This window comes from Cherax quadricarinatus, chromosome 76 (assembly GCF_038502225.1).
Source record: "Cherax quadricarinatus isolate ZL_2023a chromosome 76, ASM3850222v1, whole genome shotgun sequence".
Lineage (NCBI taxonomy): Eukaryota > Metazoa > Arthropoda > Malacostraca > Decapoda > Parastacidae > Cherax > Cherax quadricarinatus.
The window spans coordinates 15,339,485-15,364,422 of record NC_091367.1 but is presented as its reverse complement, the minus strand read 5'-3'; the positions used below and the strand labels follow the sequence as shown (position 1 = coordinate 15,364,422).

Genomic DNA, 24,938 nt, shown 5'->3' with positions numbered 1-24,938 from the left:
AGGGGGGGATATAGTGTTGGAGTGGTTGGTACTTTTGTTTAATAAATGTATGAAAGAGGGGAAGGTACCTAGGGATTGGCAGAGAGCATGTATAGTCCCTTTATATAAAGGGAAATGGGACAAAAAGATTGTAAAAATTATAGAGGAATAAGTTTATTGAGTATATCAGGAAAAGTGTACAGTAGGGTTATAATTGAAAGAATTAGAGGTAAGACAGAATGTAGGATTGCGGATGAGCAAGGAGGTTTCAGAGTGGGTAGGGGATGTGTAGATCAAGTGTTTACATTGAAGCATATATGTGAGCAGTATTTAGATAAAGGTAGGTAAGTTTATATTGCATTTATGGATTTAGAAAAGGCATATGATAGAGTGGAGAGGGGAGCAATGTGGCAGATGTTGCAAGTATGTGGAATAGGTGGTAAGTTACTAAATGCTGTAAAGAGTTTTTATGAGGATAGTGAGGCTCAGGTTAGGGTGTGTAGAAGAGAGGGAGACTACTTCCCGGTAAAAGTAGGTCTTAGACAGAGATGTGTAATATCACCATGGTTGTTTAATATATTTATAGATGGGGTTATAAAAGAAGTAAATGCTAGGGTGTTCGGGAGAGGGGTGGGATTAAATTATGGGGAATCAAATTCAAAATGGGAATTAACACAGTTACTTTTTGCTGATGATACTGTGCTTATGGGAGATTCTGAAGAAAAATTGCAAAGGTTAGTGGATGAGTTTGGGAATGTGTGTAACGGTAGAAAGTTGAAAGTGAACATAGAAAAGAGTAAGGTGATGAGGGTATCAAATGATTTAGATAAAGAAAAATTGGATATCAAATTCGGGAGGAGGAGTATGGAAGAAGTGAATGTTTTCAGATACTTGGGAGTTGACGTGTCGGCGGATGGATTTATGAAGGATGAGGTTAATCATAGAATTGATGAGGGAAAAAAGGTGAGTGGTGCATTGAGGTATATGTGGAGTCAAAAAACGTTATCTATGGAGGCAAAGAAGGGAATGTATGAAAGTATAGTAGTACCAACACTCTTATATGGGTGTGAAGCTTGGGTGGTAAATGCAGCAGCGAGGAGACGGTTGGAGGCAGTGGAGATGTCCTGTCTAAGGGCAATGTGTGGTGTAAATATTATGCAGAAAATTCGGAGTGTGGAAATTAGGAAAAGGTGTGGAGTTAATAAAAGTATTAGTCAGGGGGCAGAAGAGAGGTTGTTGAGGTGGTTTGGTCATTTAGAGAGAATGGATCAAAGTAGAATGACATGGAAAGCATATAAATCTATAGGGGAAGGAAGGCGAGGTAGGGGTCGTCTTCGAAAGGGTTGGAGAGAGGGTGTAAAGGAGGTTTTGTGGGCAAGGGGCTTGGACTTTCAGCAAGCGTGCGTGAGCGTGTTAGATAGGAGTGAATGGAGACGAATGGTACTTGGGACCTGACGATCTGTTGGAGTGTGAGCAGGGTAATATTTAGTGAAGGGATTCAGGGAAACCGGTTATTTTCATATAGTCGGACTTGAGTCCTGGAAATGGGAAGTACAATGCCTGCACTTTAAAGGAGGGGTTTGGGATATTGGCAGTTTGGAGGGATATGTTGTGTATCTTTGTATGTATATGCTTCTAAACTGTTGTATTCTGAGCACCTCTGCAAAAACAGTGATTATGTGTGAGTGTGGTGAAAGTGTTGAATGATGATGAAAGCATTTTCTTTTTGGGGATTTTCTTTCTTTTTTGGGTCACCCTGCCTCGGTGGGAGACGGCCGACTTGTTGAATATATATATGAATATATATATATATATATATATATATATATATATATATATATATATATATATATATATATATATATATATATATATATATATATATATATATATATATATATATATATATATATATATAATGCTTCCCGTCCAGGTATAGCAAATTTAGCAGTAGTCTTGTCCTTGACTTTAGAGGTGACCTTGTGATGGTCACCTGCTGGAGACAACTGTGAGAGGTGACCTCAGGCGAGATGAGCTAAAATGCTCCGCTAGACTGGTTTTTACGGGGCGATTTATAATTTTTTTTTTACTTTCTCTTGTACTCATCGCCCTCCTTTCCCCTTTCCCTGGCTCTCTCCCTCCGTTTCTATATCCATCCCTCCCGTAACACCCCATCTCCTTTCCCTCTTCAATCCTTATATATATCAACCACAGGGGAAATAGAATGATAGTTCTAGGCCTTTCGTGTTGCAATTAACATATCAGAAGGTTGCAAAATTGCAGAAAAGAGGAGGATGTCCAAGCAAGTAAGTTCATAGAGGACGTCTTCACTGGAGTGAGTGAGGGAGAGAGGGATAGAGAAGGGTACAGGAAGTGCCCCCCAGGCACAGCAGTACCCACAGACAGAAGGATGAATATTATAGCATTAGAAAAATCCCACAAACATTGATATTGTAATAGTCTGAACGAAATTAACGTTACAATAATAAAAAATTAGATTATGGTTGTTTCGCATTGTGTATCGCTTGGTTTGCGATATTTGCATATATATATACATGTGTATATATATATATATATATATATATATATATATATATATATATATATATATATATATATATATATATATATATATATATATAAAATGTCGTGCCGAATAGATAAAACTGGTCAGTTAGCAAGATTATTATTATTATAATCAAGGGGAAGCGCTAAACCCGGAGGATTATACAGCGCCTGGGGGGGATGTGGAAGGCATTCAGGCTTAATTCGGGGAACTGGAGCACAGATCCAATTCCCTAAATCAAGAGCCCCTCACCAACATCAAGGAACCTTCCTTGAGGGGTGGTCAGTTAGCAAGAACTCTTTTAAAATTAAGTCCTTTTTAAAAATTTCTCTTACACGTTTAAAGATATATTTGCATTTATGTTAATGCAAAAATTAATAATTTTGTACCAAAAGAACCTTAGAAAACTTACCTAACCTTATAACATGCGCAATTTAGTTTAGCCTAATCCAACTAAATATATTTTAGATAAGCTTACAATAATTCAATAACAAACACAATGAAATATATTTTTTTCCCTTAGGTTCAGAATGATTTTTGCGAAATTATTGCATACACAAATTTTTGCTTGCCTTATTCGGCAAGAAGAGCGTTGCTATTTAAGCCAAAATAAATAGTTTTACCTATTCGGCTCGACATAAATATACATATAGACGAGAATACCAAGAAATCAACACCAAAAACAGTGGACGTAGTCTGCGCATGGGCTAATTCTCTGTTGAAAGCCTAAAGCAATGGCCTCCAAAGAGGTTTTTAGATGGAAAATGTTATAAAACAGACACGATGGAAAGTAATGTAGTGTAATGCCATTAGTTTTTGGAACATTTCGCCCACACAGTGGGCGTCATCTGTTGGTGACTTGATAAAGGCCACCGTGTTGGGAAAACGTCGACACGAAAGGTTCCCATTACACTGCATTTGGGTGTCGTTCTTCAAGGAGGTTAACAAAATTTAATGAAGGAACACTGTAGGTCTATGGACTAATACTTGGCAGCTCCTCTAATCCAACCCTTCTCACTTTTGTATTTATCTAACCTATATTTTTGAGGATGCTTAAGGGTTTAGTTTCAATGATCCTGGTAATATTAATCTCATTAATACACATACAACCGAACCTTAAGAGAGGAAAGTTTGACAACGTTTCGTACGTTTTGTACCCTTACCAGGACATACCTGACCATGACCAGAAGACAGGCCAGAAAGAAAGTGGTAGTGTTGGTAATGGTCGTAGTAGTATTAGTGGTGGAAGAAGCAGCATCAGCACCAGCTCCCTCTTCTCCTTTCTCCCTTTCCATGATCTCTTCTGGTCTTCTCTGTTTTCTCGCCAAGTTGTGACTTGACAACAAACGAAAACGAACCGAAATGTTTCAGTCACTGCGGAAGAACCTCATCACGTTATAATTATAAATTTATTTCCTGTTTACTGTATACATATAATGTAGTTTACATGTAATAAAATACTGTTAAGCACAGAAGAAAACCACTAGCATACAGTGCTAGTGGCAGATAAAGATGTTAAGATGAAGGTTCCCTATTATTATAATCTAGGGGGAAGCGCTAAACCCGGAGAATTATACAGCGCCTGGAGGGAAGGGGGGGAGATGTGGAAGGCATTCAGGCTTAATTCGGGGAACTGGAGCACAGATCTGAAGGTTCCCTAGAGTGAACCATTACAAAGTCGTACGTTTTTCTGTGCATCGTCCAGTCCAACAAACGAAAAAACAAATCCTATAGACGTTTTTAATGGAGCTATTGTGCCCTGACAATGAACTACATAGATATTTAATGCAGTTCATCTATTTGACAGGAACAGACATGCCCGTAACTGCTCGCTCAGGGAACCGAGAAAACAATTCGAAGATTAAGTGTTAATAACAAATCATAAAAAGATAATGGAAGATCTCCAATTAAGAAACTGACAATAGACAATGATGGGGCTTCCAGTGTCATGCTTTTGTTTTTTCCATTTTTGCTGGAAACGTTTAGTGTGTTTTTAGCTGCAGAATTTTCTGGGAAATGAGCATTCTCACCTTTACGCACTCACACTGACACTCGGATTCACTCTCACTTTCACTTTCAGAAATTAATAGCAACAGCAAAAATATGCACCTTTATATACAACTTGGCAAATAACTCTCTTTTACACACACAAACACACACACAAACACACACACACACACACACACAAACACACACACAAACACACACACAAACACACAAACACACACACAAACACACACACAAACACACACAAACACACACACAAACACACACAAACACACACACAAACACACACACAAACACACACACAAACACACACACACACACACAAACACACACACAAACACACACACAAACACACAAACACACACAAACACACACAAACACACAAACACACACACAAACACACACAAACACACACAAACACACACACACACACACAAACACACACACAAACACACAAACACAAACACACGCACAAACACACACACACAAACACACACAAACACACACACACACACACAAACACACACACACACACACACACACGCACACACAAACACACAAACACACACACAAACACACACACAAACACACACAAACACACACACAAACACACACACAAACACACACACAAACACACACACAAACACACAGCCTAACGACACTGGGGTGACAGGAGAGTTAGAGGAGACATAACGACATACAAAATACTGCGTGGAATAGATAAGTGGGCAGAGACAGGATGTTCCAGAGAGGGGACACTGAAACAAGGGATCGCACTTGGAAGTTGAAGACTCAGATGAGTCAAAGGGATGTTAGGAAGTATTTCTTCAGCCATATAGTAGTCAGTAAGTGGAATAGTGTAGCAAGTGATGTAGTGGAGGCAGGAACCATACATAGCTTTAAGACGAGGTATGATAAAGCTCATGGAGCATGGAGAGAGAGGACCTAGTAGCATTCAGTGAAGAGGCGGGGGCCAAGAGCAGTCTCTCGACCCATGCAACCACCACCACCTCAAGCTGACCACTTCATCATGAGGAGCCAGTCTATCAGCATCCTGTCGGCCAACATTAGAGGTTTCATTATTTATGTTGGAGAGCTCACACATAGCTTTGTGAACACTCGACGTCCCGACATGATAGCTGTTGTTGAAACATTTTTGGATGACAGGACTCCAGAAAATTTTGCGAGAATTGTTGACTACACCTCATGGATGAGAAGAGACAGGCAAGGGCAAGGTGGTGGTGTTGCTGTGTGCTTCTCTAAAAGTGTTCATGCCCAGCACATTGATGTTGCCACCCCTACACATCTTGAAATGATGTTCTTCAAGCTCTGTATAAACACTAGTACCTCTGTACTAGCATGTGCAATGTACAGACCTCAGTGGCAACATGCAGACCCCATCAACTTCCTAATGGAAAATATTGACTCCCTTCTGCTACAACACAACTGTCAACATATTATAATTGTTGGTGACCTCAACCAGCACCTTATACAGAGGGACTTTGATGACCTTCTTGCAGTGTTTGACATGAGAAACTTTGTTGATTTCCCTACTCATATCTCTGGCTCCTCCCTTGACCCAGTAGTGAGTGATCTGGCAGAAGGCATAGTCACTTGTCAACCCCTCGGCTACGTTGGATCGTCTGACCACAAGGCTGTTTTTACGACACTTAAGATCCCAACAGAACGAGGTGAGGAGTCCACACGCACAACCTGGCTATGGGAAAGAGGTAACTGGCCAGCCCTTTGCTCTGAGCTCGCCACCACCGATTGGAATGCTCTTCTCCAAGGGGATGTTGACAACCAAGTGAAAGCCTTCACTGGACACATCCTTAATCTACAACAAGAACACATTCCTCACCGGCAATATGTGACGAAGCCTACAGATCAGCCTTGGTTTGGCTTTCGTTGTAGAGAGGCTGCTACTGCTAAGTACAAAGCATGGCGAAGGTATAAGAGACATCCTACCACCTATAACAGGAACTTGCACAGGCAAGCCTGTAGGCATATGGGTGATGTTCAAAATTGGGCCATTGCTAAATGGGAGGTGGACACTAAAAGGAAGTTAGCATCAGGTAGGGTAGGCTCCAAAACCTGGTGGTCCCTGGTCAAGGACAGACAAGGTTATCTGCCTGATGAACTTATTCCACCTCTAAATCGACAGGATGGGACCACCTCTACTAGTAGTCAAGAGAAGGCGGACCTCTTTGCTGAACACTTTGCTACCAAAGTGCAAGTTCCTGATCCAGCAAGGGTCCCTCCTTGGCTAGCTGCAAGAACTGTGTCAAAACTGTCAGTGGTGACAATAAGGCAGGAGGAGGTGCATTTCCTTCTTAAATCGCTGGACCAAGAAAAGGCTGTGGGCCCAGACAAGTTGAGCCCAAGATTGAGAAGATGTGCAGACCAGCTAGAAGTACCTCTAACTCGCATCTTTCAGCACTGCCTAGTACAGTGTAAATGGCCCTCTCTATGGAAAGAGGCAAATGTAGTCCCTGTTCACAAAAAGAAGAGCAGAGCAGAAATCAGCAACTACAGACCAGTGTCACTCCTGTCAATCACTGGTAAGATCCTTGAGACAATAATCTCAAGACAAATGACAGAGTTTTTTGACTACCACTCACTACTTTGTGATCGTCAATATGGCTTCAGGAAAGGTTACTCTGCTGCTGATCTGTTGTTAAACCTCTCCACTAAGTGGCACCAGTCACTGGATGAATCCAAAGTCAGCTGTGTGGTAGCACTGGACATTGCTGGCGATTTCGACCGGGTGTGGCACCAGGGCCTCTTAGCAAAACTTCAAGCACTGGGAATTGCAGGCTCTACGCTATGTCTCCTCAGTGATTACCTTCATGGTAGATCTCTAAGTGTAGTTCTCAATGGAACGGAATCAGCAAGACATCCTATTGGGGCAAGTGTTCCACAAGGAAGCGTGCTGGGTCCATTGTTATGGAATGTCTACTTCAACGACCTTCTTCATCTCATCCCAGAATCACATGCATATGCAGACGACTGTACACTGACATTCACTTATCCAAGAGAAGAAATGCCAGCTGCTCTAAGCTACATCAATCACCAGCTGAGAGCTGTATCAGCTTTGGGAAATAGATGGCAAGTAACATTTGCACCTGAGAAAACGCAAATGATGATCGTCTCTAGGCACCATGATGGTAATGCTGGGGCAGTAGTAAGGATGAATGGGAGGGTGTTGGCACCTGGAGAAGAAGTTGATATCCTTGGGGTGAAATTTGACTCCTAACTAACCATGAAGAACCATGTTGTAAATCTTGCCAACAAGGCAGCCAGGAAGCTTACAGCACTTCGCCGTATCTCGCATCTGCTTGACAGTAGGGGTTGCAAGATCCTGTACGAGGCACAAGTACGCTCACACCTTGAGTATGCTCCACTTTCTTGGTTTGCCTGCCCCCCCTCTCATCTGCGACTGCTTGACAGAGTAGAGAACAGAGCAAGACGTCTCATCTCTCGCCTGGACCCATCCTGGATAGATCTGTCATTTCAGCAGAGCCTTCAACATAGGAGGGATGTGGGTGGCCTTACTGTTATGTACAAGGCGAATATTGTCAAAATACCACACTTGGATCCACTTCGAGGACAGCGTGAAACAAGCTTTTATGCCACAAGACGGGCAGAAAGCAGCAACTTCACTCTGGCTGTACCCCTCTCCAAAACATCACTCCATCTGAGATCATACATACCCAGGATGACTCGAGTATGGAACACATTTGTACAGCATAATGATGTCAACGAGATAAAGTCAGTTGATCAAATGAAAATGCTGGCCCACAGATGGCTCCAACTTCATCCTGTTCCCTACTTGTATGTCTCATAACAATAAAAATGCTTTCAAATGAGCTGATGTAGGTAACAGCTCTTAGCTTGCCAATAAAGTTAGGAATCCTTAACCTGTAAATAGCTTGTCAATAAAGTTAGGGATCCTTAACCTTGTCAAACCCTGTGTAAAAAAAAAAGAAAAAGAAAAAGAAAAAGAGAGACAGGGAGAGAGACAGGGAGAGAGACAGGGAGAGAGACAGGGAGAGAGACAGGGAGAGAGACAGGGAGAGAGACAGGGAGAGAGACAGGGAGAGAGACAGGGAGAGTCGAGTCTTCACAGAAAACCAGCACGGATTAAGGGATGGAAATTCTTGTCTTACAAATCTGCTGGAGTTTTATGACAGTTACAGAAATAAAACAAGACAGGGACTGCAAGAATGGCTGTGGTACAGTGCCACTCCAGAGATTAGACTAGGAATTAGGGAAAGAGACAGGCTTAACAGGCAGTCAGCTACAGTGGGTTAGGGAGTACTTAAATGATCGAAGGCAGAGAGTAACAGTAAGGGATAAGTTATCGTAATGGGAGAGAATAACAAGTAGGGATCCTCAGGTATCAGCACTAGGACCACAACTGCTCCTCATATATTGGAATGAGCTACCAGAAAGGACATAAAGAACAGATATGGTCAAAGACGTGGCCTCTGGACCTAAGCCTGAAGAAATGCGATGTCATGTAAACTGAAGCTGAGGAAAGATCGAACAGAGAAAACTGCAAGTATCAGAGTGAAAAAAATCCTGGGGAAGAATACAACGTCAAACACATCGCCAGAAGAAGCCATAAACCATTTAACGTCAGCGGCAAGTACAGGATTATCCAGCCTCTGAATATTATTCAAGAACTTGTATAAAGAATATTTCAGAGCCTTATATTCAACACGTGTTAGACCAGTCAGTAAGTACGCAGACTGTTCAATGAGCCCACACATCGTCAAGCACTTTAAGACGCTCAAAATGTTCAAAGGTTTGCAACCGGGATGGTACCAGAAGCGAGAGGAATGCACTACGAAGAGAGGTTGAAAGAACTGAACTTGACGAGAACGAACGAGAGAAGTACAAGTGGGAGACATGTTTTCTACAGACAATTTTAAGATTTCATGGCCTATTTCGATGTTTCGTAGTTTGAAGCGATGTCAGAAAATACAACAAACACTCAAACGTCGAAATACACAATAAAATCCACGTTTTAGCTGATAGAAGAAATAAGAACAGATTGTTTTAGTTAAGAAGACCAGACTGAGGGACGACGGGACACATGGAAACGCAGATGACCCACACGGATTTTATGAAGTATTTATTTAGTCTCAAGATGATTGAAAAAGTGAAACGGCTTGGAATAGGCAGTGAAGGGAAACTCCATATACAGATTTGACAAGGAGCTAGAAGTAAATAAATAACAAAAAGGCACAATACCGTGACTGGAACAATACACAAATAACCCGCACATAAAAGAGAGAAGCTTACGACGACGTTTCGGTCCGACTTGGACCATTGACAAAGTCAAATATACCCATCCAAGTATTTTAGGGAAGGAGACCAGGAGCAAAAACTTCAAGCACAACTCAGAGCAGAAACCGGAAGGAGGATCGAGCCTCTATTCAGTTATTTTAGCTAGTAGAAGCTCTTCATAAAATAGCGTTATTATATTCACAAGTCAAATACAAGACTAATGAATCTGAATTTCTAATATTTAAATTAACCCCATAAGTTGTCTAACGTTGTTAATTTACCATAAGCTGTGGACAAGAGTTAATTTAAACACAGAACTTGGAAGTAGGAGCTAATTTAACCTTAGACGTTGGTAGTTAATTTAACCTCGGTAGTTAGGAGTGTATAATGTTAGCGCAGAAGTTAACATGTGTAAATTTAACCCACTTTATCTCTAATAATAACAGCAGTAGTAATAATTTAACCTAAACAGTTACCACAAGGTGTTAAGTTAGCTGATGTTAATTACCTTGAGCAGTTAGCAGGAGTAAATTTAACTACAGCAGTTTCAATAGCTGTTAATTTAACCACAGCAGTTGGCAACTGTGCCAGCCCACCTTCAGAAGTTGGCAACTGTGCCAGCCCACCTTCAGAAGTTGGCAACTGTGCCAGCTCACCTTCAGAAGTTGGCAACTGTGCCAGCTCACCTTCAGAAGTTGGCAACTGTGCCAGCTCACCTGCAGAAGTTGGCAACTGTGCCAGCTCACCTGCAGAAGTTGGCAACTGTGCCAGCTCACCTGCAGAAGTTGGCAACTGTGCCAGCTCACCTGCAGAAGTTGGCAACTGTGCCAGCTCACCTGCAGAAGTTGGCAACTGTGCCAGCTCACCTGCAGAAGTTGGCAACTGTGCCAGCTCACCTGCAGAAGTTGGCAACTGTGCCAGCTCACCTGCAGAAGTTGGCAACTGTGCCAGCTCACCTGCAGAAGTCAGCAACTGTGCCAGCTCACCTGCAGAAGTCAGCAACTGTGCCAGCTCACCTGCAGAAGTTGGCAACTGTGCCAGCTCACCTGCAGAAGTTGGCAACTGTGCCAGCTCACCTGCAGAAGTTGGCAACTGTGCCAGCCCACCTGCAGAAGTTGGCAACTGTGCCAGCCCACCTGCAGAAGTTGGCAACTGTGCCAGCCCACCTGCAGAAGTTGGCAACTGTGCCAGCCCACCTGCAGAAGTTGGCAACTGTGCCAGCCCACCTGCAGAAGTTGGCAACTGTGCCAGCCCACCTGCAGAAGTTGGCAACTGTGCCAGCCCACCTTCAGAAGTTGGCAACTGTGCCAGCCCACCTTCAGAAGTTGGCAACTGTGCCAGCCCACCTTCAGAAGTTGGCAACTGTGCCACCCCACCTTCAGAAGTTGGCAACTGTGCCAGCCCACCTTCAGAAGTTGGCAACTGTGCCAGCCCACCTGCAGAAGTTGGCAACTGTGCCAGCCCACCTGCAGAAGTTGGCAACTGTGCCAGCTCACCTTCAGAAGTTGGCAACTGTGCCAGCCCACCTTCAGAAGTTGGCAACTGTGCCAGCCCACCTTCAGAAGTTGGCAACTGTGCCAGCCCACCTTCAGAAGTTGGCAACTGTGCCAGCTCACCTGCAGAAGTTGGCAACTGTGCCAGCTCACCTGCAGAAGTTGGCAACTGTGCCAGCCCACCTGCAGAAGTTGGCAACTGTGCCAGCTCACCTTCAGAAGTTGGCAACTGTGCCAGCTCACCTGCAGAAGTTGGCAACTGTGCCAGCTCACCTTCAGAAGTTGGCAACTGTGCCAGCTCACCTGCAGAAGTTGGCAACTGTGCCAGCTCACCTGCAGAAGTTGGCAACTGTGCCAGCTCACCTGCAGAAGTTGGCAACTGTGCCAGCTCACCTGCAGAAGTTGGCAACTGTGCCAGCTCACCTGCAGAAGTTGGCAACTGTGCCAGCCCACCTGCAGAAGTTGGCAACTGTGCCAGCTCACCTGCAGAAGTTGGCAACTGTGCCAGCTCACCTGCAGAAGTTGGCAACTGTGCCAGCCCACCTGCAGAAGTTGGCAACTGTGCCAGCCCACCTGCAGAAGTTGGCAACTGTGCCAGCTCACCTGCAGAAGTTGGCAACTGTGCCAGCTCACCTTCAGAAGTTGGCAACTGTGCCAGCTCACCTGCAGAAGTTGGCAACTGTGCCAGCCCACCTGCAGAAGTTGGCAACTGTGCCAGCTCACCTGCAGAAGTTGGCAACTGTGCCAGCTCACCTGCAGAAGTTGGCAACTGTGCCAGCCCACCTGCAGAAGTTGGCAACTGTGCCAGCTCACCTTCAGAAGTTGGCAACTGTGCCAGCTCACCTGCAGAAGTTGGCAACTGTGCCAGCTCACCTTCAGAAGTTGGCAACTGTGCCAGCTCACCTTCAGAAGTTGGCAACTGTGCCAGCCCACCTTCAGAAGTTGGCAACTGTGCCAGCCCACCTTCAGAAGTTGGCAACTGTGCCAGCTCACCTTTAGAAGTTGGCAACTGTGCCAGCCCACCTGCAGAAGTTGGCAACTGTGCCAGCTCACCTTTAGAAGTTGGCAACTGTGCCAGCTCACCTTCAGAAGTCAGCAACCTTCATGTAACCACAACTATTGCCAGGATGAGTTAACGAGACTTTAATAAAGAAAGAACCGGGAAGATCAAGATATCTTTATTATGGTAAATGTAGCTCTCCAGGAAGCTGTGAGGAAAGCTAAACAGGCATATGAACAAGCGTACGTACTAGCAGTCAAGGTGTCAAACATGTCGACACGCCTCAAACTGGCAGTCAACTTCTCGAACATCTAACACCACACTCACCACTACACCTAACACCACACTCACCACTACACCTAACACCACACTTACCACTACACCTAACACTACACCTAACACCACACTCACCACTACACCTAACACCACACTCACCACTACATCTAACACCACACTCACCACTACACCTAACACCACACTCACCACTACACCTAACACCACACTCACCACTACACCTAACACTACACCTAACACCACACTCACCACTACACCTAACACCACACTCACCACTACACCTAACACCACACTCACCACTACACCTAACACCACTACACCTAACAATACACCGCTACACCTAACAACACACCACTACACCTAACAACACACACCACTACACCTAACACCACACTCATCACTACACACCACTGCACCTAACACCACACACACACACCATTGCACCTAACACCATACACCACTACACCTAACACCTCACTCACCACTACACCTAACACCTCACTCACCACTACACCTAACACCACACACCACTACACCTAACACCACACACCACTACACCTAACACCACACTCATCACTACACACCACTGCACCTAACACCACACACACACACCACTGCACCTAACACCACACACACACACCATTGCACCTAACACCATACACCACTACACCTAACACCTCACTCACCACTACACCTAACACCTCACTCACCACTACACCTAACACCTCACTTACCACTACACCTAACACCAAACTCACCACTACACCTAACACCAAACTCACCACTACACCTAACACCACACTCACCACTACACCTAACACCACACTCACCACTACACCTAACACCACACTCACCACTACACCTAACACCACACTCACCACTACACCTAACACCACACTCACCACTACACCTAACACCACACTCACCACTACACCTAACACCACTCACCAGTGCACCTAACACGCTCATCACTACACCTAACAACGCACTCACCACTGCACCAAACACCACACCCACCACTGCACCTAACACCACACTCACCACTACACCTAACACCGCACTCACCACTACACCTAACACCACAGCCACCACTACACCTAACACCACACTCACCACTACACCTAACCACACCCACCACTACACCTAACACCACACCCACCACTACACCTAACACCACACCCACCACTACACCTAACACCACACCCACCACTACACCTAACACCACACCCACCACTACACCTAACACCACACTCACCACTACACCTAACACCACACTCACCACTACACCTAACACCACACTTACCACTACACCTAACACTACACCTAACACCACACTCACCACTACACCTAACACTACACCTAACACCACACTCACCACTACACCTAACACCACACACCACTACACCTAACACTACACCTAACACCACACTCACCACTACACCTAACACCACACCCACCACTACACCTAACACCACACCCACTACACCTAACACCACACTCACCACTACACCTAACACCACACTCACCACTACACCTAACACTACACCTAACACCACCCTCGTGACATCCTACACTAAACTTAAACAAATAACCTGAGAATCTCTACGATTTTTAATAATAATGCATGATATTTCATTTTCTCACATCCGGGGAAGTTACGTAAGAGAGACGGGCAAGAGAAAGAGATTAAGAGAACAATACGTGAGATAAAGAGAAAGAGCAAGATAAGGAGTAAGAAAGAGAATAATAAGGAAATTCAGGGAAAAAGTGTCTGACCACCCTATAACAAGAACTTAATTCAGTTAACCCTCATATCCGCCTGTGAAACAAGGGATAATTGGTTAATTGAAGGATGGGGAGGATAGCTCATATTCCTCGAATCGAGAGCTCTTCACTGGCCTCAAGGCACCAACCCCCTCCTTGAAAAGTAATTCTTTATTACTACTGATAAATATTCTGGTGTGTCGCAGTCTTTCCAGGACATACTGAATGATCGGTATGCAACATGCAGCGCGGATTGATAGATCAGACTGTTGGTAATGGCCTTTAGTGTGTATATTAAGATGAAAACTTATAGGCTACAGGAGGGTCATTTAAGGTTGGATTCTTCCTGGACAGCATCAACAATGGGTACCTTTAATCCCTAAAATAGATTTTAAACTTCTAGCAAATACAAATTGAGGCGCACCACTCGGTGCTTATACACAGATGTACAACTCACAGTGTAAACACAGGTGGGTGTGTACACACACACACAGTGAATAGAGGCCAGGAGCTGTGAATCGACCCCTGTGAGTATAACTAGGTGAGTACACACACACACACACACACACACACACACCTCACTCAGGGAGAAATACCTTGGGGTGACCATAACACCGAGCACGTCACCGGAGGCACACATCAACCATATAACTGCTGCAGCATACGGGCGCCTGGCAAACCTGAGAATAGCGTTCCGAAACCTTAATAAGGAATCGTTCAAGACACTGTACACTGTGTATGTTAGGCCCATACTGGAGTATGCAGCACCAGTCTGGAACCCACACCTGGTCAAGCAAGTCAAGAAGTTAGAGAAAGTACAAAGGTTTGCAACAAGGCTAGTCCCAGAGCTCGGGGGAATGTCGTACGAGGAAAGGTTGAGGGAAATCGGACTGACGACACTGGAGGACAGAAGGGTCAGGGGAGACATGATAACGACATACAAGATACTGCGGAGAATAGAGAAGGTGGACAGAGACAGGATGTTCCAGACAGGGGACACAGAAACAAGGGGTCACAACTGGAAGCTGAAGACTCAGACGAGTCACAGAGACGTTAGGAAGTATTTCTTCAGTCATAGAGTCGTCAGGAAGTGGAATAGCCTAGCAAGTGAAGTAGTGGAGGCAGGAACCATACATAGTTTTAAGAAGAAGTATGACAAAGCTCAGGAAGCAGAGAGGGAGAGGACCTAGTAGCGATCAGTGAAGAGGCAGGGCTAGGAGCCGAGTATCGACCCCTGCAACCACAATTGGGTGAGTACAATTAGGCGAGTACACACACACACACACACACACACACACACACACACACACACACACACACACACACACACACACACACACACACACACACACACACACACACAGGCCCACATATACAACAAGCCTTGTGTCTAATCTACATGTACTTAGGACAAAATGGTTGCTAACACACAAACCCTCGAATATAAAACCTCATCAGCGATGAATGATGTAGTTAAGTGACGTAAATCCAGAACTAGTGATGCCGGGATTTAGTCAAAATGATATAGAAAATAAACCATATCACGGTGGGATTAGAACCTGCGGCGATCAGTCTCTCAAAACTCCAGACCGTTAGCCACTGGGTCTGGAATTTGAGAGTCTCTGATCGCGGGTTCTAACCCCGGTCATGGTATGGTTTGTTTGCAATCATGTCATTACGATTTCCTGAGTCAAGTGATATAGAAGATTATGGGTACTTAGTCCTGAAATTTTTACAGTGCTTTGACATCAATTAACCACACAAATATTATCACACCAAGTTAAACTAACCAGTTTTAGATAAAAAAAACATTAAAATGTTAATGTCAAAAGATTCTCCTAAAAGCTCCCCGAGGTTCCTGCAGATACCCCGGTAATTATAGAAACCACATTGAAAGTGAAAAGGCTCAAGCCTAGGTCAAATAGTTAAGATGCGTTCAGCAGATTCACGTCACATGCTACACAGAGGTGATAGAGGAAAACCTGCAAACAGGTGCCTTTGGGTGTAATGTGGGTATCCAATCCTCAATCGACAGATTCAACGAAAGGTGACGATTCGTGTTAAAGGCGGTGTCAAGCACACACGTCCTACAACCTGTTTGTTAAGCCCACTAGACGCACCCCTTCCTAAAAGATATCTGTGTATCTCACCGACCCAGGACGTCCCTGTAGGGTTTAAGTCTGACACAGCAAGCGCGTTGTAGCAGCGTCCTTTGCATGGCATCTGCCCATCCATTTCTTCGGATACTAATATGGACCAGACACATTAGTACTTGTCACTCCTGGATCTTCTGAACCAGAGGGTAGACAGAAGCATGCTGGGTCAGGGCAGAGCACATTAGAAATCCAAGTATACAATGAAATGAGATCTAGTTAAGAAAGCTATTAGGACGAGAGCAGCGAGGACTGGGTAGAGCTTAGCAGTGAACACATAGGACTTGTTTGATAACTGCATGCAATACGAGTCCTCACAGGTGATAATAGAACAAAGAACTCTATAGTCAAAGCATGAACAAAGTCATGTTCTGTGAAATTAGCTGAGAACATCACCGGGGCTCAACACTCGGGGATCCACCATCCACTACCCTCAAAGACGAACCTTAGTCTTGTCCACGGAGAGCAGGGAGAGGGGCCAGCATCAATGGCTACAGACGCATTGAAGTTATAATCGAGGAGAGCAACTCGCATTAGGACACAAAATAACAAGAGGAGCAAATAGCTTACACCTCGCCCCCTTCCTCTCCGCGAAGACCACAGTACAAACCGGATTACCATTTGTACACTGTATCCGAAATAGGTAACGCAGGCCTAGCTCCTCACCCCGGAGATTCACATTTTCACCAGACTGCACCGAGACTTTCAACAGAAGTACGGAAGACTGAGATTGTGATATAACTACAATCTTGCTGGAGTATAATGTAGGGTCTACAAATTCTTCCTTTAAGGGGGCCACCGTGATGCATGTGAAGAGCTCTTGATCCAATGAACTAGAGGTAGCCTCCCCCTCTGATAAAGCGGTCACTCATTCCTCAAAATTTATATGACCCCCTAAAGGTTTAGCGCTTCCCCGTAACTGAAACAATGTGTCGCAGAAATTCTTCACAAAGTATACCCAGAATTAAGTCATTTTTGTGTGTGGTTCTCCTGTAAATTTTTAATACGAGTCTATACCTGTCAGTGTAGAGAAAATACCTGGAAGAGACCTCCAAATCGCTTCTGATTCCACTACATCACAGATCGTAGAGCTACGATGACTCAACCGAAAGAGCATCGACAACGCAACACGTCTTCTAAATACATTGTTCTGCAAGTCAGCAGCGTGGTTTTTAATGCATCATTGGCAATGATATATGTTAAAAATGTAGCTACCAACGCCACAATCTCTACTGGAAACTTAAGAGAAATTAAAACGGGCAAACAATTCCACTAATAAGTCTGGTGTTTACGTAGGCTAATCATATGCATTGGAACTCTGAGTTCGTGACCAAATGTTTGTTTACAGCCTGGTCGACCACATACTGCTTGTGTTTAACATACAACAGCTCTGAGACATAATCAAAAGATATGAAAACAGGCATGTAAACCATGAAAAATATTAATGCAGACGGAAGTGTGTAAAAGCAGCCATGAGAGCAGTCAACAACACCGTATCACAGACCTTTGGTACCTAAGATATACCCCAAACCCTAAGTAAACTACTGTTACTCAACAGTGATAGTGTCATCCAGTGTTATTTTAAGACACATAGGCAACTTTATTCCGAAACGTTTCGCCTACACAGTAGGCTTCTTCAGTCGAGTACAGAAAGTAGGCAGGAGCAGTAGAGATGTGAAGACGATGTAATCAGTCCATCACCCTTGAAATCGTAGATTTGAGGTTGTCAGTCCCTCAGCCTGGAGAAGTTCTGTTCCAAAGTCTGAAACTAACTAACGTTTCGGAATAAAGTTGCCTAAATGTTGCCCATGTGTCTTATCTACCAACCTGTCGGTATTGTATACCACTTGATAATCACTGTTATTTTACACAGAAAAGCACTTTAGGCCTGTTGGACCTCTCCCAGCCAAACTTTAAAGTTACTACCCACAACTTCATTTATTACCTGTTTCCATTTTTCACTCGACTCCTTGACCTGATGTAGCTATTATAACTGATGTCACACGTTAAAAAATAAGTTAACTTATTGTACTGGTAGGAGTTAATCTGAAAAGTTTATCTTTCCACAACTTTTTGGCATTAACATACCAATTCAGTTATTTGTTTATAGCGTTATAATCCGGAATCTTAAATTCATCCTGGTTAGGTAAGGTTTGTCAGGAAACAGGACAAGTGTTTCCTGACGCGGGCCTTAGTCAGATGAGAACCCGCCTTTGGAGCTTTGGTCATCTGACCGAGGCCTTCCGCTGGCTTACCGGTCCACCTCTTTAAAAATAATAGTTATTTATAACCAACTGATACATAATCCATCCTGGGATACAAAGTGACTATTGTAGCCACCTGTGATGTGCAAAGTTAAGTTGGGTTTCAAGTTAGACTGCAGGAAGAGGTCATAACTTATGGTGAGGCGAGCTTGAAGCACCACAACTGTCTTCCTTGATAATAACAATAATAATTATTATTATTATTACTGTCATGGGGGAGCACTAAACCACGGTCTGCATTGATAATGGAGAGCCATTACGTCTTGCGTACCTAAACGGGAAGTTAAACTCTTGACGGTTGTCTTCGACTCGCTACCAACATCGATACTCATAACTAAAATTATAATCAAAACTCTAAACCCACAAGGGTTATTCAGCGCTGAAGTAAACGGACAACCTCGCCTCTAAACGCCCCATTAGAAAGTAAAAACGAAATTACACTTAGTTCAGTAGACATTAAATGTGTCTTTATTTGTATGTTTCTTTAATTACACTTTATTCAATGTACATTCACTCTTCCTCAGCCAAAACATAATAATAAATAGTGATATGAGGCGGCCTTTAAGGCTTATACGTTGCTGCTATAAATGTATTTAAAAAAAAGTAATTATGTGATAACGCATCGAGGCTCCATAAGAATAATCACATAACATTACCCACATAGTGGCTGGTTCGTCTAATTTTACACGGTCGTATATTCATAAGAGATGAAATCTTGTGTGGCCCCGTGACCTTGGATCATGGATCACTGTGGGCCAAGATGTAAAGATGTTGGTGGATCCTATTCTAAGGATGTAAACCATTAGTTCACACACCCAGAATCTCGACGTAAACATGGGTCGTGTCTCGTGATGGTTAAGGATAAAGAACTAAACTAAAATGACGACCATCAAGAGACGTTTAAATACTGAAAGACGGTTGTAGACCGTTAATTCTCTTGCTTTTACAGCGAGAGTGACTTTAGCAGTTTACTAGTTCTCACAAGCGCAGTTTTTGAGTGATGGGGGGGGGTACCTTTGAACTCAAAAATGTTTTCTCCGACAGTTTTTTCAGCACATTCGTAACCAGTTAGGCTGATTATTTGGTTAATGACAATTGGTTTTGGGGGTGATTTGGCTCAGAAATATTTGGGTCGAGAACATAATGATATTTAAAATTCTGGGGTACGAGGTTAATATGAAATTTCAAATTCCGGATGGACAAAAGTTTGTGAACCACCATCTTAAACAGAATGATCTTACTCATAAGTTTAACGCTCTCAGTTATCAAGGAAGAAGGCTATGTATCTTAATTCCACGAAAGTTTAGCTTCGATTTCCTCCTCGACTTACTGTAGGGAAAGAGTACATCACTTTTAAACCAAAGCCAAAGTATGGCGTCCTTGGTCAATGCAAGATCATGGGATCCTTAATATCTACGTCCAAGACAGTGAGAATAATCAGTTTACATAACCCATTGAGGGGCAGGGACTTAAAGTTCTCCGAAACGTTAGATGGGATATCGTAGATATACCTTCACTAGCATATATTCCATCTAATGTCTATAAAAACTGCTGTAAAACATGAACTTACCTTACTGATGCTGCATCACCTGTCCCTCGAGGAGCTGAACTTCTCACTTACCTGCAACGTAAACACTATATTAAGCAACTTATTGTACCATGTAAATAAAACGTACTCTAGTACTAAGATAATTATCTTTCATTATCCAAGATGATACTCGCCTTCCCATGATGGGAGACGATGCCTGAGTGAGTAGCAGGTGGTGCTGGGGCCCAGGTGGTGCGGGGGCCCAGGTGGTGCTGGGGCCCAGGTGGTGCTGGGGCCCATGTGGTGATTGGGTCCGGGTTGTGATGGGGTCCAGGTGATGTTATTTACACTATCAACGCGCTCAACGAATAGCTCATCGCATTTTCAACGAACTTTTGTGATAACTTTGTTATACACACTATTACTGATTGCACTTGGCACTGGAACTTGTGAACACCGCACTTGGCACTGGAACTTGTGAACACTGCACCTGGCACTGGAACCTATGAACACTGCACCTGGCACTGAAACTTGTGAACACTGCACCTGGCACTGGAGCTTGTGAACACTGCACCTGGCACTGGAACCTGTGAACACTGCACCTGGCACTGGAACCTATGAACACTGCACTTGGCACTGGAACTTGCTCATCAATAATTCAAGGCTATAATTAGCGTTGAATTATTAGTATGGTTGTAAACACACACAGGTATATACAATGTTTATATATACTCCTTTCAATGCTTAAAGGATTAAAGTTGTTTACGAGGAGTTAGATTTATCGTCTACACGAGGGTCGTTATGGCTGCTTGTTAACTGTACTCCAGCAGTCAGGGATACTTCATCCACTAAAATGGGAATTAAAGCAAACTCTCAGTGCACATACACTGGGGAATACAAGCCTCTCGGTGCATACACACTTGGAAATACACAGCACTCTTCGTATGTAACTATACTTGATAATGCACGGTAGAGCGGCAGGATGACCCTCTTTCAGTCACTGGGTTACCTCACACACTGAAAAACAAACAGCTCTGTAGAGTTGAGTTGTGGAGCTCCGAAGCAGCACTTGCCCCATTCAAGTGGTTCATGAATCATTTTGACTGACTGGAGAACTGCACCTCTTTCTTGACGCTCGAAACTTCTCACGCCGATTATTACTTAATATTCAAGGGGTATACACGCATAGAGGTGTATGTGTTTCAGTGTATACATAGTGAGAGTTTATTTTAATTCCTGGTGGTGAACAAGTGATATGGAGCCTTAAGAGGCACGTAAGTTTCCCCGTCTTCTAATAACGTGTTCAATTTTCCACCTTACGAAACAATTATTATTATTATTAGTATTATTATTATTATTATCATTATTATCATAAAAAAGAAGCGCTAAGCCACAGAGCTGCAACAGACAAAGTAAATGCGATATTAATTATGAACAAGGTAGATTACAGTGGGAAAATGAACATGTTATTAGAAGTCGGGGGAACTTAGGTGCCCTTAATGTCCCTCGTGCAGTAGATAGGCTTTAAACCCCATTATGCAAAGCATTTATTTATTTTGTACGATTATGATTATTATACTGATGTGGAAGCGCTAACCTCGAATTTTCATACAGCTAGCGCGTCGGTCTGCAGTTTTATGACTGATCGCAGGTTCTATCCCGCCCGTGGTATTTTTTTTTTCATACAGCTCCTGTTCTGATGGGAGGCAATCAGGTTCGCTTCAGATAGGTGGAAAACAGGTATCTTTCCTTATCTGGATGGTTAAATGGATTTCAAGCCTTTCGACTACAAGAAGGTCATTAAGGCTTCACGCAACTTGCAGAGCTGCCAGCAATCGTCACTATCAAGAGAGATACACACTACCAGGAGATACACACCTCACGTTATATATACCTTGCTTTTCATTAGATCAAGAGCCCTTCACCGGCATCAAGGAGCCTCCCATATGGGGAGAGTTACACGTGGGGAAGAACAATAACACACGCAACAGATTCATCAATGATGAAGCCTCTCCTTGAGCGTTCCCATAATTTAGACTTTTGCTGTTTCTTGCGTCTTTTTCATATGTCTGTCGGCTCGTTGACTCTTCTACCTACCATAGGTACCATAGGTACCACAGGTACGATAGGTACCATAGGTACCACAGGTACCATAGGTACCTAGTCTGGTTTGAAAAACAACAGCCTGTATGACTATTCAATATGTAATACTTTGTAAATTGCTACTGGAAAAATGAGTCTTGGAATATTGTTTAATATGTGTGAGAGAGAAGAAAATGAAAGATAAAAAAGAAGGAGAGAGAGAGAAGAAAAAGAAAGAAAGGAAGAAAGAAGAAGACACTGCTGCAGCCAGTAACAATGACCGTCACGGAACAATTGTTCCTAAGGCATGCAGCCGCAATCAAACTATCACTTTTCTCTCTCATCCCCTCCTTTCTCCCCTCCCCCTCTCTCTCTCTTCCTCCTTTCTCCCTCTCTCACTCGTCCTTATCTCTCATCCCTCCCACACTACCCACTAGCCACCACTAACTTTACCTTCAACATCAGCCTGCGAGTTCCTGGTGTTTACAAAGGTGTCAGTACCTGAGGCTACGCTACCATGGACTACCAGACTTCCTCTACGAGTTAATGCCGGGGTTATTAACCTAGCCGATTATCCCCAGAGGGCCATTAATGCTGGATGATTATCATTCTCGGAATGTTACTAAATAGAGGTGTTATTAATCTCGGAATGTTACTTGTCTCTGTTATTAATCTCATAGATATTAATTTGTGAGAGTTATTAATCTCAGAGTTATTAATCTCAGAGTTATTAACCTCAGAGAGTTTTTAATATCAGAGAGCTATTAATCTCAGAACTATTAATCTCAGAGCTATTAATCCCAGACAGTTATTAATCCCAGAGAGTTATCAATCACAGAGTTATCAATCACAGAGAGTTATCAATCACAGAAAGTTATCAATCACAGAGAGTTATTAATCTCAGAAAACACTAAAATTTAGCGCCCCCACATAAGGGAAATTAACCCTGAGTGTTAATTTCCCTTATGTGGGGGTGCTAAACCTGTAAGGGTGATAGAGCGCCTGGGGAACTGAGTAAATCAAATTAAATCCGAGGAAACGGGTGGTAGCTCCAGTTCCTTGGACTGGATCGTGAGCCTTGCACCAGGTTCACCTAAAGTCAGTACCTGACCAGCCGGCCTGTGATTCGTGCGTTAAATTTCGTGAGACATGATCCTCCCTGAGACCTGGTTTATAGACCGGGTCGCAGGGGCGTTGACCCCCGGAACACCCTCCAGGAACACCAGACGAGCCTGGCCCTGGGAGTAGAAAAACTTTTGGAACTCCTCTAAGGCACATCAAAGGTAAGTAGCAGTAGTAGCAGTGTTATCAGTAGTAGTAGCAATACAGTAGTAGTAGTTGTAATATTATTAGTAATAGTAGTAGTAGTAGTAGTAGCAGTACTAGTAGTAGTACTAGTAGGAGTACAGAAGTAGTAGTAGTAGTAGTAGGTAGCTTCAACATACACTTTCCCTTTCCTCTTTGAAGAGTTAAGCAGGAGAGTGAGGTGAGGAGGAAAGAAAGTTGCCAACAGATCAGAGGCATGAGCAGTGACGAGGGATCTTGAAGAAAGAATCTACGAGGCATTGTAAACTCAGCGGATGTTGACACTTTGCCTCAGTCACCCCTGAGAACAATGCTCCGTTTAGGCTTCAATTTCCCGAACTATCTGAGAACTGCGTACCTCTGAACCTATGACTGGTTCTCAAGGTTCTGAGGGTTCTTCCGTACTCCTAGCTCGGCTAAGGCCACGCTTCCTTGCCGATTGCCTGTTTAACCAGGCTGTTCTTGTTAGATAAAAAGACACAAGTGTAACTATTGCCATTACGGTTTGACGAAGTTCCTGGAGAAACGATGCCACAATAAAATGTCGCATTGATTACACTTGTCTCCTCATACTTAACATTGTTGATAATTTTACCAACACTAATACAGAATGTTGCTGTTCGCAGCCGGCTGGCCCACATACCCGTCACAGTCTGGATGATCAGGCACTTGGTGGCAGTAGTCATCCAATCCTCTCTTGAAAAACTGTTACCATGGCTCCCGCAGCATTTCTGGTATCTGTTGATAGCAGGTTAAAGACTCCTGGACTACAATGACAGGGTTCTCTTGTACCAACGTGCCCCTATTTTCCAAATAGTTTCCAATTTTTGAACAACACTGAACCGGAAATAGGAAGGATTAGAGAAAAATTAGAGGACAATTTACCATGTAACTTCCGAAATTCTTATTACTAATTAATCTGAATCTAATCTAAATCTAATCTAAATTTAATCTACTCTAAATCTAATGCAATTCTAATCTAATCTAAACCTAATTAAAATCTAAATATAATCTAAATCTAATCTAAATCTATGTAATTATAATCTAATCTAATAATACTCTAATTATAATTTAATAATGATCTAATCTACTCTAATCATTGTCGCTAATCATAATCTAATTTAATCTAACCTAATGTATTCTAATATAACTTTTATTACCATAAAATGAATTTAAATAATTGTACATTATGCATCAGTTAAAAACTA

At 43.2% G+C, this 24,938-nt stretch overlaps 1 protein-coding gene across 1 annotated transcript in view; it reads right to left on the bottom strand.

Annotated features, from left to right (window-relative positions):
* The window catches only part of LOC128703645 (uncharacterized), a 220,981-nt gene extending 199,630 nt beyond the window's left edge, over positions 1–21,351 (bottom strand). The window contains exon 1 of the mRNA XM_070101329.1: positions 20,538–21,351. Within this exon, the coding sequence (XP_069957430.1) occupies positions 20,538–20,643 (106 nt within the window). The 5' untranslated portion in view covers positions 20,644–21,351. The remainder of the gene's footprint in view (positions 1–20,537) is intronic.
* Between the last annotated feature and the right edge of the window lie 3,587 nt (positions 21,352–24,938).